Here is a 15,743-nt window from a genome sequence, read left to right as displayed (position 1 = left end):
AATTTTGCTTTTTAAAAAAGAGATAAAAGAGAAAACCAAAAAAAAATTTTTTAAAGGCAAGAAAGAACTAAACTCTCCCCTTCCCTTGCCTCCAGCCGGCCTGCACCTTGGTCTTGCACTTTGCACGGAGGGAGAGGGTGAAAGAGACAGCGCGCGCGCGCGCGCGCGAGGGATCCGGAGAAAGAAAAGAAAATAATAATAGTAACCATAAGAGCCAGTCAGAAGAGGAAAGAAGCCTGAAGTGTTAACTACCCAGGTGCCGAGGGTTGTGCCTCCAGGACAGCCACCCGCCGCCCCACACAGCCTTGGAGCAGCAGCAGAGCGAGCCCCGCCTGCAGCCGGGCCGGCTTAGGCGAGCCCTCCTTATGCAAAGCGCGCAGCGGAGCGGCAAGCCGGGGACGCCGCGCACCGGGCCAGGCTCCTCCGGCATCCTCTCTGCCGCCGTCATCACCATCGCCACCGCCAGCCGTGGAGGACCTTTCCGAGCCTGAAGCGCCCGGGATCGGAGCTCAGGGAGGCGAGCAGGCGAGGAGGGGGCCCGGGGCGAGCCGGAGAGAGAGAGAGAGCAAGAGAGAGAAAGAGAGAGAGCACATTGGCGTGAGCAGGGGGGAGGGAGGGCGGGCGCGGGGGGCTGCGGGCAGGGCGGGGGGTGTGTGCACGCTCGAGCTTTCGGGCCACAGCCACCGCCGCGCTAGCTAGAAGCGCCCTAGCCCGGCAAGCTGGCTCACCCGCTGGCCACCCAGCACAGCCCGCTGGCCCCTCTCCTGCAGCCCATCTGGCGGAGCGGCGGCGGCGGCGGCGGAGGCAGGAGGATGGCTTCAGAACTGGCAATGAACAATTCCGACCTGCCCACCAGTCCCCTGGCCATGGAATATGTTAATGACTTCGATCTGATGAAGTTTGAAGTGAAAAAGGAACCGGTGGAGACCGACCGCATCATCAGCCAGTGCGGCCGTCTCATCGCCGGGGGCTCGCTGTCCTCCACCCCCATGAGCACGCCCTGCAGCTCGGTGCCCCCGTCCCCCAGCTTCTCGGCGCCCAGCCCAGGCTCGGGCAGTGAACAGAAGGCGCACCTGGAAGACTACTACTGGATGACCGGCTACCCGCAGCAGCTCAACCCGGAGGCGCTGGGCTTCAGCCCGGAGGACGCGGTCGAGGCTCTCATCAGCAACAGCCACCAGCTCCAGGGTGGCTTCGATGGCTATGCGCGGGGAGCGCAGCAGCTGGCCGCGGCAGCAGGAGCCGGTGCCGGAGCCTCCCTGGGCAGCAGCGGAGAGGAGATGGGCCCCGCCGCCGCCGTGGTGTCCGCCGTGATCGCAGCGGCCGCTGCGCAGAGCGGCGCAGCACCACACTACCATCACCACCACCACCACGCCGCGGGGCACCACCACCACCCGACGGCCGGCGCCCCGGGAGCCGCAGGCGGCGCGTCCGCCTCTGCGGGCGGCGCTGGTGGCGCAGGCGGCGGTGGCCCGGCCAGCGCCGGGGGCGGTGGCGGCGGCGGCGGCGGCGGGGGCGCGGCGGGGGCGGGGGGCGCCCTGCACCCGCACCATGCCGCCGGCGGCCTGCACTTCGATGACCGCTTCTCGGACGAGCAGTTGGTGACCATGTCGGTGCGCGAGTTGAACCGGCAGCTGCGCGGGGTCAGCAAGGAGGAGGTGATCCGACTGAAGCAGAAGAGGCGGACCCTGAAAAACCGCGGCTATGCCCAGTCCTGCCGCTTCAAGAGGGTGCAGCAGAGACACGTCCTGGAGTCCGAGAAGAACCAGCTGCTGCAGCAGGTCGACCACCTCAAGCAGGAGATCTCCAGGCTGGTGCGCGAAAGGGACGCCTACAAGGAGAAATACGAGAAGTTGGTGAGCAGCGGGTTCCGAGAAAACGGCTCGAGCAGCGACAACCCGTCCTCTCCCGAATTTTTCATGTGAGTGTGACACGCGATCCCAGCTAGCCACCTTGTTAAATGCTCCGTGGGGGTCCGGCTCCTGAGTGGGCTTGCTAGTTGCAGGACCACGCTCGCCACCACCTCGCCCCCTCCCCTGGCGAGTTTGCTCCCCTTGGCCCTACACACAGACACACACACACACACACACACACACACACACACACACACACACCAAGCTTGTGGTGGTGGTGGTGGTGGTGGCTCTTTTGAATTGGGGAGGGTAGGGGTGTCTGGCTCATGGATTGCCAACCTGAATTCCCCATAACTTGCTAGCTTGGTTGTTTTGTTCTTTTTTTTTTTTTTTTTTTTTTTTTAATTCTTTTTACACCACCCGCCCCCCACACACCCCGGACTTGCACAAGGGTCAAAGATCTGAGCAAAGAATTTCATGTAGGACATGGCTCACCTTTGAATCCAGCCATCAATCGCCTGTATTTTTTTTCTTCTTTTTCAGTTCATGAACTGGTATTCATTCTCAGTGTGTGTGTGTGTGTTTATTTTGTTTGGATTTTCTTTTTCTTTTTTCTTTGTTTTTGTTTATTATTATTATTATTATTAATTTTTTTGGAGCTTGCTGTGTTTCCCAACCTCCGCTCTCACTCTCTCTGCACCATGTTCTTGAGATAAAAGAAAAGAAAAAGTACGGTTGTTTTTTTCTCTCCTTCTGAGTTTTTCTGTGAGATTGAGCTTGCAAAGAAAAAAAAATGTGAAATGCTATAGACCTTGCAGCGCGCTGAGTTCCACCGGGTTTTTTTTTTAGCATTGTTATGCTAAAACAGAACAAACTAAAGCCACTCCTGAACCTGCCACAGTCAAGCCTGCATCAACCTTCTGGGTGTGACTCCTGAGTTTTGGCCTTATGGTGCCAAATCTGAAAGTTTAGTCTGCCATTAAAAAACAAACAAACAAAAAACACAAAAACAAACTTACTCTCATCTCATGCATTACGATGCTTGCTACTTTGTCTTAGCAACAATGAACTATAACAGTTTCAAAGACATTATGGAAAAGAGACATTATATTAATAAAAAAACCTGCATGCTGGACATGTATGGTATAATTATTTTTTTTTCCTTTTTCCCCCTTTTTGGCTTGGAAATGGACTTTTGAAGACTTAGCGCATGGCATCCATACCTCTGTTTTACAGCCTCATGACTTTTTTGAGTTCAGAACAACAACAGAAAAAAAAGTACAACCCCAGAGCCTTCTTCCCTTGAAAAGTTGCTTCTACTCCTGACTGCTTTGAGTTACTATGAACTTCAGCCTCCCCATTGTAAAGGCACTGAAGGCATTCCTTGTCAAAGATACCAGAATGGGCTACAAATTTACATGGCAAATATTACAGAACATAAATTAAATGTTTTCTTTTATAGAAACAATGACACCTGCTTTGGGGCACTTTAAATTGTGCTGTTGCCAAAAGCAGTCTAAATTTTCTTTGAAAAGAAAGAAAAAGAAATCTGCCCCAATTTTTTTTTTTTTTTTTGGTTTGGTTTATTTTATTTTATTTTATTTTGGCTTTTGGTCATTGTCAAATGTGGAATGCTATGGGTTTCTAGTATATAATTTAATTCTAGTTTTTATAATCTGTTAGCCCAGTTAAAATGTATGCTACAGATAAAGGAATGTTATAGATAAATTTGAAAGAGTTAGGTCTGTGTAGCTGTAGATTTTTTTAAAGACCGATGCACTAAATTGTTTACTGTTGTGATGTTAAGGGGGGTAGAGTTTGCAAGGGGACTGTTTAAAAAGTAGCCTCTGAAGCATGTGCTTGCTACTTAAATATAAGTTGGGTATGTGTAGTTCTTGCTATACCATGGACTGTATTGAAAAACCAAAGTATTAAAAGGGGAAATGCCCCCGTTTATATCTGTAGGGGTATTTTACATTCAAAATGTATGGTTTTTTTTTTCCAAAATTAAAGTATTTGGGACTGAATTGCACTAAGATATAACCTGCAAGCATATAATACAAAAAAAATCGCAAAACTGTTTAGAACGCTAATAAAATTTATGCAGTTATAAAATGGCATTACTGCACAGTTTTAAGGTGATGCAGATTTTTTACAGTTGTGTTGTGGTGCAGAACTGGATTTTCTGTAACTTAAAAAAAAAATCCACAGTTTTAAAGGCAATAACCAGTAAATGTTATTTTCAGGGACTGACATCCTGTCTTTAAAAAAATAAAAATAAAAAAAAAGAAAGAAAAAAGAAAAGTAAATCTTACCACAATAAATATAAAAAATCTTGTCAGTTACTTTTCTTTTACATATTTTGCTGTGCAAAATTGTTTTATAACTTGAGTTACTAACTAACCACGCGTGATGTTCCACATGCTTCTCTTTCATTTTCAATTCTGGTTATATCAAGAGAAAGAATAATCTACAATAATAAACTGCATTTTTTTTTTTGATTCTGTTCCGTTTCTTAGTGTACAGATTAACTGGGTCCCATGTCTTGGATGTCTTCGAGCTTGGATGTGAAATACAAAATGCATCCTCTTTGATTTCTGAACAGGGGAGTTGGAGGCAGGAATTCCAGGTGAAATTATAGGCTATTCTGAGATTTGAGGAGATTGGTATCATTAAACTATTTAACATAAATACAAATTATGACATCTCAATTTTTTTCTCCTCAATGTTTTTGGTTCCCCAGTGAGCTGAGTCATTAAAAAAGAAAGACAGATAAAGAGAGAGACACTCAGTCACACACACACACACACACACACACACACACACACACACACACACACCCAGGAGAGTGGATCTGAGTTTCCTAAACAGGACTCAGAGCTCCTGACCAAGAAGCAAATCCTTCTAGAAGGATGGGGACCAGGCAGCCTGGCTCAGCAGAGGTGCTTGGGAACATGTACATTTAATGGTAAAGATAAATAACTCTTGCCGTTTGGCCAAAAGTGATTATTTTTTCTTCTTGCCTTACATGTCATGATTTTCTTGTTAGCACAGTCTTGACAAGACTAAACATAAACACTTTGCACAAATCAGGGTTGTTTGATTTTTGCCTTTTTTTTTTTTTTAACTTTGCTAGTCATTTGTCAAAAAATGGGAAAAAGAAAGTCTACATTTCCTGATGCTCCCCCACCCCCACCCCCACCCCATCCCCAAACCCACAACAGACTTTCCAGTTCACACCAGCCTTTATCTGTGTTTGCTAACTGCATTTCCCTGGGAATATTCAAAGAGCTGTCTCCATACAGACAAGCTAGGGATAATTACGTATTACATGAGTCCTCCAAAAATATAAATGTAAGGAAAAAATAATGCCTTCACGGGGAGAAAGGTGTGCTCTGATATCTTGCTGTTTGCCCTCAAAGCGAGTTATGAACGGGGGTCTAATTGATAGATAACTTAGAAAAAAAAATCTCAATTACCTTCAGTTGAATTCCTAAACCCTGACCCATTTAAAACTGACACAAATTCCTGCAACCATGTTTCAAATACAGGCCAGTTATTATTTTTTTTTCCTACGCCTCCCTGGAAGTTAATCCCATAGTAGACAAAGCCAACACTGTTTGGAAAATATAGATAAATGCAATGACCTTTGTTTGGTTTGGTTTTCAACTCTCTTTCCTTTTTAAAAGAAAAACAAGATAATATTGCAACCCATAGAGAAGAACTGAATTCTAAGGAAACAGGTAGTTCTCAGTTCTCCAGGCTGGTGGGTTCTGGCTAGTTTCTCACGGGCCCTCCTGGCTGTTTTGCACAGAACACAAGACATTGCTTACACTTGATAGGGTAACCTCTCTTGATGAACTTGAACGTGAGTCCCCTCCCCCCCCAAACACTTAGTTTTGCCTGACAGAAATCTTAATTGTCAAACTTCTCTCTCCTAAGCTGTAAGCTAGCCATCCTCAGTGTTAGAGATTTTCATTTCTCTGATTACAGCCAGAAAATAGACACATATCGCGAGACTGGAGGGGAGGGAATGGGTACGCCACTTGGACCAAAAGCTCAGCACCGGAAGGAAGAGTTTAGGCAAATATATTATTAGAATAAGAGTGACATTCGTAACACAATAGCTGCAGTTATTTATCGAAGAGTGAGACCTGGGTTGCAGAGGAATACAATTATACAAGTAAGCATCTTGATAGAATTCTATAAGGCAATTCAAGATTAGAAGCCAGTTTGGGCCCCAGATATTAGAAAACGAAACACCAGCATCAGAGTGAAATGAAGCTGAGTGACTGGCTCAAAGGAGAAGTTAACCTCCCCTGAAAAGCACTTTCAGACAGCATGAAACTTTGGAAAATAAACACAACTGAACACAAAACAGCGTATCCTGCCCAAATGCCCATTATTACAAAGAGATTCCCCAGTTTAAAAACAAAGGAAGGAAAGAAAGAAAAATAAAATCAAATAAGAAAGCCCGGCTTTCCCCTTTACACTGCATTTGTCTAAATAGTGTTAAAATTCCTTTCATTCCAATAACGGAACAGCCCACTGGCAAGTTTAGAGTCTTCAGTGGGATATGCCACATCGGGGAAGCCCAGCCGCATGCGCACAATGTGTTCATAAGGTATGAGATGCACGTAAGATGTATGCACACTGTACATTAGAAAGTTCTTTGTGCTTTGGGAGAGTGATTTCCATTTCATGTTCTTTCTAAAAAAGAAGGGCAATGAATATGTAACCACCACACTAAACAATTAACTACACTTCTCGTGTGAACGACTCACAGATGTACAGGAAAGGGCCCTGCGCTTAGCCCTGTATCAGGCATACCACCAAACAGGCGTGACAGCTTTCAGCCTATAATAGATTTTTAAAATCTACTGGAATTGGAACCTCTGTGCGCATCTCTCTCTCTCTCTCTCTCTCTCTCTCTGTGTGTGTGTGTGTGTGTTTGTGTGTGTGTGTTACAAATATATCTATAAAGAAAACTTTGCCAAAAACATTTTAAAAGAGAATTTAGGCATGCATATTTTTAACAGAATATTTCCATTTTTTATTGTTTTCCTGGCAGAGAACTGTACTAAGGAAAAAAAAAAAAAAAAAAAAAAAAAAAAAAAGCAAGAATTCGACTTCTCTCCCCAAACCTATGCTAGGTGCAGCAGCTTTATGTGAATGAAACATCTTAGTTTTCCAAAGCCCCCAATGATACTAGTATTGACTAGTTTCTATTGATGTCAAACATGATTTGTCAGACATAGCTATACATGAAACTAATACGTGGCAAAAAACAGTTAGTTAAATGCACACCCTCTGTCTGCTTCTCCCACATACACCGTATGCAATGTTTTATTCTTCAGATATTTCACAAAAAATCAATTCCTTTTAATTTCCTGATATATATATATATATATATATATATATATATATATATCCCCTCTCTAAAAAAATAGCCATTTTCCACAGCATATCTGACATATTAATATGTTGACATCAGATAGGCCTAACCTGTACCCTACTGATGATTCTATCATGTAGGTCTTTACAGTTTGGTTCCATTACCATAGAGACCCTGTCCGGAGAGAATACAATGGGGTGTGCTCATTTTTGCTGAATGTATCTGGTGCTAGCACCCTGTTCTTTCCTCCCCTTTCCCTTTACCCTAGTCCTTTTTATGTGGTAACATCAATTCTAAATGTTTGGGGCTTTTAAATAGAACTTCCTCTGGCCAAACCACCAATGTTACTGTTAAAATGATGAAGGGAGAAAAAGGATGGTCACCTTCACGGCCATGGCATACCGCTTGGCTGGCTGAGCCAGGCTTCCTGCATTTCCTGGTCCAAGTCACAGAAGTTGCTAATGACACATCCCAAAGCCCCAGAGCACAGACAGAACATCCAGGGGCTTTGTAGTCTTGCTCTGTTCTGACTGAGGAAAACTTGCACATTCTGAGCTTGACACAACACTCCTGCTCTATATTAGACCAGTCAGTCTTTTTAAAAGTCCGATTATGACTATGGCATCTCTGGCGCTCTCGCTGTCTCTGTCTCTGTCTCTGTTTCTGTCTCTGTCTCTTTCTCCCTCCCTCCCTCCCTCCCCTCCCCCCTCCTTGAGAGAAAGAGAAAGGAAGATGAAAAGTCGGAGTGACAGCCTTCAGACATCTGATCACTGTGTCCAAAAACCTCACACTGCTGTTCTGAGACCTTAGCACGCTCTCAGAAGCTGTCAGAGAGAGAGGCATCGGAAGACAGCCCTACAGCACACTTTGGAGGGCTGATTTGCAAGACTTCCCACTGTGATTGACTTACATTTGATTAGAAAAAGAGCAATTTAGCTCTTTTCTTGGAAGAGGCACTGACCCTTAGTTTCTGTTGTTTGGGGGATTTAGGGACATTTCCTCTGCAGTCCAAGGCTGTGGTTTCAACCAGCTCAGTTTATTCCTCAAGATACTGAATGAACACTGCGCTTTCCTGAAGTTTGTTTTCGCTTTTAGCTGATCCTCAAAGATATTCCAAGTCCAGGGTAGAGCAGCCCTAGGGGACAGGGACAGAGAGCAGGGTCCAGGATTTGTTTTTGAATTTGCCTGAAACAGGAAAACCCTTACTACACATTCTCAAGAGCTAGTTTTTAGTCACTTTTTAATACAAACCTTTAAAATGCCAACATTAAAAGCCCCAGAAAGGAGCAATTCTTTCAAGGCTTTGCTACTCCTGAACAAACCGGCCCCTCTCAGGCATTTTGACTCTAGCCAGGAGTTGGACACATGGTGAAGGAATCTCAGCTTGTAGGGCTGGCTCGTGGCCCTCAGGGACATAAAGCAATGCAGTCTTGAGACCAACTGGGGGCCTTGTTAGCCTCTAGAAAGGGCTGACAAAAAAGAACCAAGCAAGATCAAATTGCCCTGTACCGAGGATAGAGTAGCCCAGGTCCCTGCAGCAACTGTAGGAGGTGAGAGAGGAGAAAGACTTAGAAGGCAAGAATCCCCTGAGTGAATAATGTCAGGAGCGTTCGCCTGCTCAGAGGCCAAAAGTCAGTGCCAGGGGACACACAACGCAGGACTCGTTCATACCCAGCTTCTCCAACAGTATATGCACCCAAGTTTTGTTGTTGTTGTTGTTTAAATAGGGATCCAACGAGAAAGGAGGCGTTGAGGAAATTATTAGTGTCTTAATTGGAGGGAGCATTTGTGAATGTATTTAGTTGTTTGTTTGAAAGTGGTAACATTTTGAACCAGGCAGACACTGTACCCAGTATTTGTGGGTACACTGCCCTACGTTTTATGACATCACAACAGCTACTGATAGGTTAAATTTAAAAGCCGTGTGTGTGTGTGTGTGTGTGAGAGAGAGAGAGAGAGAGAGAGAGAGAGAGAGAGGGAGAGAGAGAGAGGTCTGTCCAACAGAACAAGGCTGATATAGAAAGCACACATCAACAGAAATCAGATGTTTATATGACTGTGCATCAGTTGGATGTGTTTTAAGAAACTCCCCAGACACATTTTCCAGAGGGAGGCTGTGATAGGAATGTGGGGTTCCTCCCTGAGATCAGAAGGGGCATCTGCTGAGCACCTCCTCTTGCATCCAGCACAACTCAACTTTCTGTTGTCTTCATTTTTTTATTAAATCAGAAATGACCCCCTAGTAGACTTGGAGATTACGACATCGCATTCCTCCCCTCTGCACAAATTTATCTTGACTTTTTAGTTGCCATTAGAAAGGGACATTAATTCAAGAAGGGGGGCTGGGGTGGGGTGCCTCCCTGCTTCTTTGGAACAAAAAGAAAAGGAGGAAAGGAAACAGTTCTAAGAGTTCAGTTCTCGCCCACCCTCACTCCAAGCCTGGCCTGGCTGATTGTGTTCCTAGATTTCTCAACTGGAACCCGGTCTGATTCCCACTCCTGCCGGCTTCCAAGCCGAGCCCCCCAGAAGAAGGTATTTCCTGGCGCTTGCTTTAGAGAAGTTGCCATATCTCGCAGAACTAGGCAAGGAAGAGGAGTCTTGATGGACAGCTTTCAAGAACAGCTGTGACCTGTGAATCAAGACAAGGGTACACATGCCCCTTTGGCAACCAATATTTGCCCGGGGATTTATGTGACACCATCTACTTCTGGAAGCTTCTAGAAGTGGTTTAGACCTCCTGTGGGAACTTTCCAAGAAGAAACATGAACCTGGCACCTGGTGTCTCTGTAAGACAATGGGCCATTTTAATCAAGGCTTAAAATGCAGAGGAGAGGAAGGCACCACAGCTGCTGAGGAAGGGATTACTGACAAAGGCCAACCTTGACCTATGGCCTCCAGTTGCCTAGGGTCATCACAGGGACCCTCCCAAGAAGTATTTTTGTAGGAGCACTGATAAATGGCTGGCAGACCCCTAGTCTCTCTCTCTCTCTCTCTCTCTCTCTCTCTCTCTCTCTCTCTCTCTCTCTCTCTCTCTCTCTCTCACACACACACACACACACACACACACACTGCTGCCCAGATTGCTAAAAAGTAGTAAGGCCCTTAGCACCAGTAATGGGCCGCTTAACAGCTGACCCATGTCACATCCAGTGTCCACCTCTTGTCAGAACCCTGACCTGGCATGTCAGTCGCACCACACCATGAGAGAGTGCCCCACCCCGAGGGAGGGGGACATGATCTTCCAGCCAGGAAGCAATTAACCCCACCACAAGCCACCCTAGGCTCACTGTATGTGCCGACAAAGGCAGAGAATGAAGAAGTCCAGGTATCTGTAGAAAGCTGAGCCTAGTGATGCTTCCTTGCTCAAGATATAAAGCTGCTCTCCGCAGCCTGGAGTCAACAGAAAACCGTCAGAGAAAAGGATGAGACTGACCCCCATTTCCCTGGCATCCAAATGCTTCTCACCACACCACAAAGAGCTCTCCTCTGCCTCCACCCGGTGATACATACACTTGCCTTTTGAGGATCAGCCACAAAGCTGGCCCCAATTTCTAGCCAGAGCTGAGGGGAGCGGAGTTCTGAACACCTTCAGGGTCTTCTTTGACTGGTGATCGGCCTGGGTAGGAATCTGCTGGCAGCAAAAGGCTGTCCCAAAAGCCAGGACGGCTGCCTGTGGTCAGTGACTTCCTTAGGCCACCACGAAGTCCCTCACCGCTGCCTTGTCTGCAGCTACTGGCTTATGCGAAACTGGTGCATGTTTGGGGATCAGGTACCAGTGTCACCCAGAAGGCAGCCTGGTGCTAGGAGCATCAGTGGCAGACACAATGGGCTTGTCCTTGGGCCCCCTGTCAGATCCTGTGCCAGCGTCCCTGAGGGGAGCTGAAGTGTGCTTTGGGAGCTGGCTGAAGTTTGCCCACAAAGGGTGACTTTGGGTGGAGTAGACCTAGGCCATCAGAACTACCCTTGGAGCTGCACAGCTGCACCTGGGAGGGGGAAGGCAAGCTGCCAGGGTCCTCGAACCTCGCTTTGAGACTCCACTCTACCTCCCAGCACCCTGCGACTTTCTGTAAACAAAATGAGCATTTCAGAGCTCCAGAGCATCTGTGTTTTATCTATTCATTTTCCAGATTTGCCCCCCTTTTCCCACTTTGATTAGGCAGAAGAAGATTAAAGTGGGGGCAAGGGACACCGGGTAGCCTGTTTAAAAACCTTTACCACGTCTCTTTATGCTTGGGACTTTACACAGTCTGTGAGTGCCCCCTTACAGAAAAAAAAAAAAAAAACCACCACATTTTCTGAGGTGTTCTTCAGTTGTTATTTGCCTTTCTGGATCCAACACAATGCCAGACAAGCTGCAAGCACCTAGTAATTGTCTCCATACGGCAGACTTGAAAAAGAAACATGCATGGATGGTTTTGGCTCAGGTAGCCTCTTTCTCATAGGCACTGTCCTTTTAGGAGGGGTGGAGTTAGGCAATCCCCTATGCCTTCAGAACAAATATTCTATATTTTAACTCTCAGTATTTTCATCAAGGACTTTTAACTATGAAGGTGAATATTTTGACCAAAACAAGAAGTAGGCATCACAGGTACCATGGTTCTCCCTGCTGTATGTAGTGTGTTTTATACATGTGTAATAAAATAAAAGTATTTTTAAAAATACTGTTAGATTATTTTTAAAATCCTTTTGGCAGGACAGAAAAATAGGAAAACAAAAAGGCCCAGTGGTGACTATACCATTCCAAACCTGTTTTAAAACCCACACTTGTGTCGTTCTGTTTTTAGACAACGAATTCAAAATAATCTGCCCTTTGCCATATTTATATAATTTCCCCCTTTAAAGTAACACACTGAAGTACGAAAGCCATTTAGAGATAAATCTGCAGTTTCTACTCTATGAAATTAAAATGGTCACAGAGTACGTTTGGCCCTGCAGTTGCAGAAGAACTGGGCTTGCTTCAGCTTGTCTTAGAAAAACCCTCACCTCTGAAAGACAAGTGACACCCTTTCCCCACACCTGACTAGAGCCATTGTGAGACACAACAGACAACCTGTGACATATTTTCAGGGTATGCTTTCTGCTTTCTGATGCACTCACTGTGGTAGGAAGAAGGTACTGAGCCCCTTTGAAATATGAACTTGAATGTTGGTGTTCACTCACACGCTGTTAGAGCAACAGCAACCTCTTCGGTGGGCAGGGTGAGAGGCTCTACACTGTCGGGCATCATAATCCAGCTCAAAACTCTCCTCTCTCACTTGTACCAGAAACACCCTGGCCCTCCCACCTCCCCAGTGACTGGTCTAGGAAAAAGTGGCCAAAACAAAACCAAGCCAAACAAACAAACAAATAAACACACACACACACACACACACACACACACACACACACACACACACACACATACACACACACAACGTTGTACTGGCTTTTGGACTCAGTTCAGGTGTGTAAAGACCAGGGCCCTCCTGCCACCAGCTTTGGAAAGTAAATGGTTAGATAATCGATAGGTTGCCCAGGTAGCCGAAGCATAGAGGTCATCTTGGAGAAAATGACACCAACCATCTAAAAAAGACAGCTACTTTATGAGACTTCAGGCAAGATGCCAAATATTGCATTTAATGAAGCTGATGCCTTTCCTCCAAAAATAACAGATACTATCAATGACGTGCCCTGGAAGGACAGTGTGGGGGGTGGGGGGTGGGGTGGGAGGGCGGGGCATTTTCTTTGCAAAGCCCACATCCAATTATTGCTTTGTAATATTTTTCTAAAATTGTAAAATGCCCTGCAAGTATTTGAGCTCATGTAAACCCTCCTGGTCAAAGCTTAACATAGTTGTTATATTCCCAACGGGTTGACGCCAATATTCCTCCCACCATCTCTTCAGCTTTAATATCCTTCCATTCACTTGCCTTCTATAAGACTCTATTGTCCCTAAAGACTTTTTTTTTTCCCTTAGAATAGAAAGTTGTCCTAAATGGGAAATTTTAATTTTTATTATTTTCTTTCATTTTGAGATGAACTATCTGAACTTCCAGTAAGGGACAGTTTATCTTAAAGGCACACTTCCAGGTTTTGTGACAATTTCAGTGTATTTCTTGTTTCTTTTTTTTTATCCCATCCTCTTTGTAAGAATATATGTTGGGGAAGACACATGTATGTGAAAACTAGACAAGTGAATCTTTAAGGTTTTTGTTTGTTTCTTTGTTTTAAGCATTTCAATGGGAAACACAAATGATTAATTTAAGCACATGATTAATTTCTGATGGTCTGGACAGGTACAAGGACCAGGATTTATTTATTGGAGCATATTCGTAAACTTTAGATAAAAAGCATTTAAAAGAATTAGTTACGACGAAGCCCGGTGGCTGCTTACGCAAAGATTATACATCTGGCTACAGCAGCCTATATGGAGCAGTGAAGGGCATTTTGTCTCTTTACTTCCAAATAGACATGTAGTAGATTAGAGGAAAATAGTGAAATCTTTTTGTTGGGGCTGGGGGGATATAAAATGACTTACTAGTCTATTGCAGTTTTTGTACACAGATTTTCCAAAACCATGTTGGATATTTTAAATTAGATTTTAAATATATTTTGACAGCCTGGAATGGTACAGTGTGATTATCCGTGGGAGGAAATGACAGCTCTGTTTTGTTATTAAGCCGCTATCTAGAAAATATTAGGTTCTGTACAGCAAACGAACACTATTTTGCCACCCACATTAGTAAAGCTAATCATGTTTTTTTAAACCGTAGAAAGGTAAGCATTCGGAATTATTGTGCTCTGTTAGTCACTGTAAAACAAAAAATAAAGTCTTTTTTCTTTTTTCTTTTTTAAAAAAGAAACCTCATTTTCCTTTCATCATTCTGAGTACTCCTGGTTACTGCTTTAAACAGCTAAAATAATAATAATAAAAGAGATGACAACTAGATGCTATTATTTGTTAAGAGAACACGTGTAGTGGTTGTCAGGCGTGCTAGCAAAACAAACCACAGAAATGGAGGAGAGGGCAGAGTCTGGACGAGGAGGCGCCCAGTAAGTGCCCGCAGAGCCGGACCAATGGATCCTCTGAGGTACTGGTGACGGCCGACACGGAGCCCATCAGAAGGTGCTCAGATTGTTCTTCTATGAACCCAGCATCTCTTGGTTCCCTGTGAGTTAAGAACAGTCTCCATGCTGATACTGAGTGCTAGGCTGGTGGCATCACTTGGAGCCATAATCAGGAAGCGCCTTCCAGGGCACTCTGGACTGGTTCTTTCTATATAGATCCTTCTAGCTTGGTAGGGCTGAGGCCACCATGCAAGATCAACCCGACCGGGTTGTTCTTCCTTTTAGTTCACCTCTGTCTTTGTCATAGATAGTTAAGCTACCTTGCACACACTGTCCTTCAGTGGCTCTTCCTGGATATTAATCACCTTTTGTTTATTTTAATATATTTACTGAATCAGGTACCCAAGGGACTCTTCTACATCTGTGATGTGAGAAAAGCAGTTGCCCGAAGTCGAACAGGTAACACCTGGATCTTCAATATGCATGTGCTTGTTTGACTGGATTGGTCACGAGAGGGAGGGAGTTCAAGCAACCCAGCAACACTGCAGCAAGCTCCTCAGACATGAGAGGTTCCTATTTTCCATCATTTTAGTATCAGTATCTCATGTGCAACATAGATTGTGATACCTGCAAGAATGACACAAGCTCTCTGGGTGGGAACCAGCATGCATTGCTCTTCTCTATTGATTTCTTTCTGTTATTATCTGCCTTGTACAGAACAGCTAATCCAATCTGAACAGATCTCAAGCCTTCATCCTGGTACTACAGACCTTTCCCCATTGTCCCGATCAAGTTTTACCTGGCCTTATAAACATTCCAAATTTACAATGGCTTATAATGTTTGTACTCACATTTGGAGGGGTTATTTTTTTTTTTGTTTTCTTTTGTTTTGTTTTGTTTTTTTGTATAATTTCAATGCACAGAGTGCTGGCCTTCTGAATCCATATGTGGTGTTGGAGTCACCTTCCACATTAATTGGAGGCAGAAGAGGAGGGAAGGAGACACATGGAAGGCCACAATCTGATTTTTTTTTCATCTACTAGAGAAACTAAAATGGAGCTGTTTAAGTGTGTTTTCAACTCCAAGTATCTCAGCATGAATTTAATCATGAACCCTCTCCATTCGGAGAGCCAGAGCAGCACCCTCACACAGCAGCATGGTCTTATGGGTTCTCTTTTACCCCCTCATTAGTAGTAAAACAAAGTATAATTCTTTCTTTTTATCATTAAAAAGTTTGCTTGCTGAGAAATGTGCATGAAATAGTTCTATTGTTTTTTTTTTTTCCTTCTGATTTCTAGCAAATCTGAAGGTGTGGGCGGGGGGATAAAACTCACACGGTCAAATTGTGGTTCTTTGCAAAGAAGGCTCTAGAGGGAAGTGGAGAAGAAGAGTATTAGAAAAGAGAGAGAAAGCCCACACCTCCCTGTCCCCTCTATTCAAAAATAATG

At 44.7% G+C, this 15,743-nt stretch overlaps 1 protein-coding gene across 1 annotated transcript; it reads left to right on the top strand.

The window, feature by feature from the left end:
- Positions 1 to 636: 636 nt before the first annotated feature.
- On the top strand, positions 637 to 2,464 carry Maf (MAF bZIP transcription factor). The gene has a single exon (XM_051169138.1). The coding sequence runs from the start codon at positions 813 to 815 to the stop codon at positions 1,923 to 1,925; it is 1,113 nt and encodes a 370-aa protein (XP_051025095.1). The 5' UTR covers positions 637 to 812; the 3' UTR covers positions 1,926 to 2,464.
- Positions 2,465 to 15,743: the final 13,279 nt, after the last annotated feature.

This window comes from Acomys russatus, chromosome 26 (assembly GCF_903995435.1).
Source record: "Acomys russatus chromosome 26, mAcoRus1.1, whole genome shotgun sequence".
Taxonomy (NCBI): Eukaryota; Metazoa; Chordata; class Mammalia; order Rodentia; family Muridae; genus Acomys; species Acomys russatus.
Note: the sequence above shows the minus strand (reverse complement) of the source record. Positions and strands in the feature narration are given on the sequence as shown.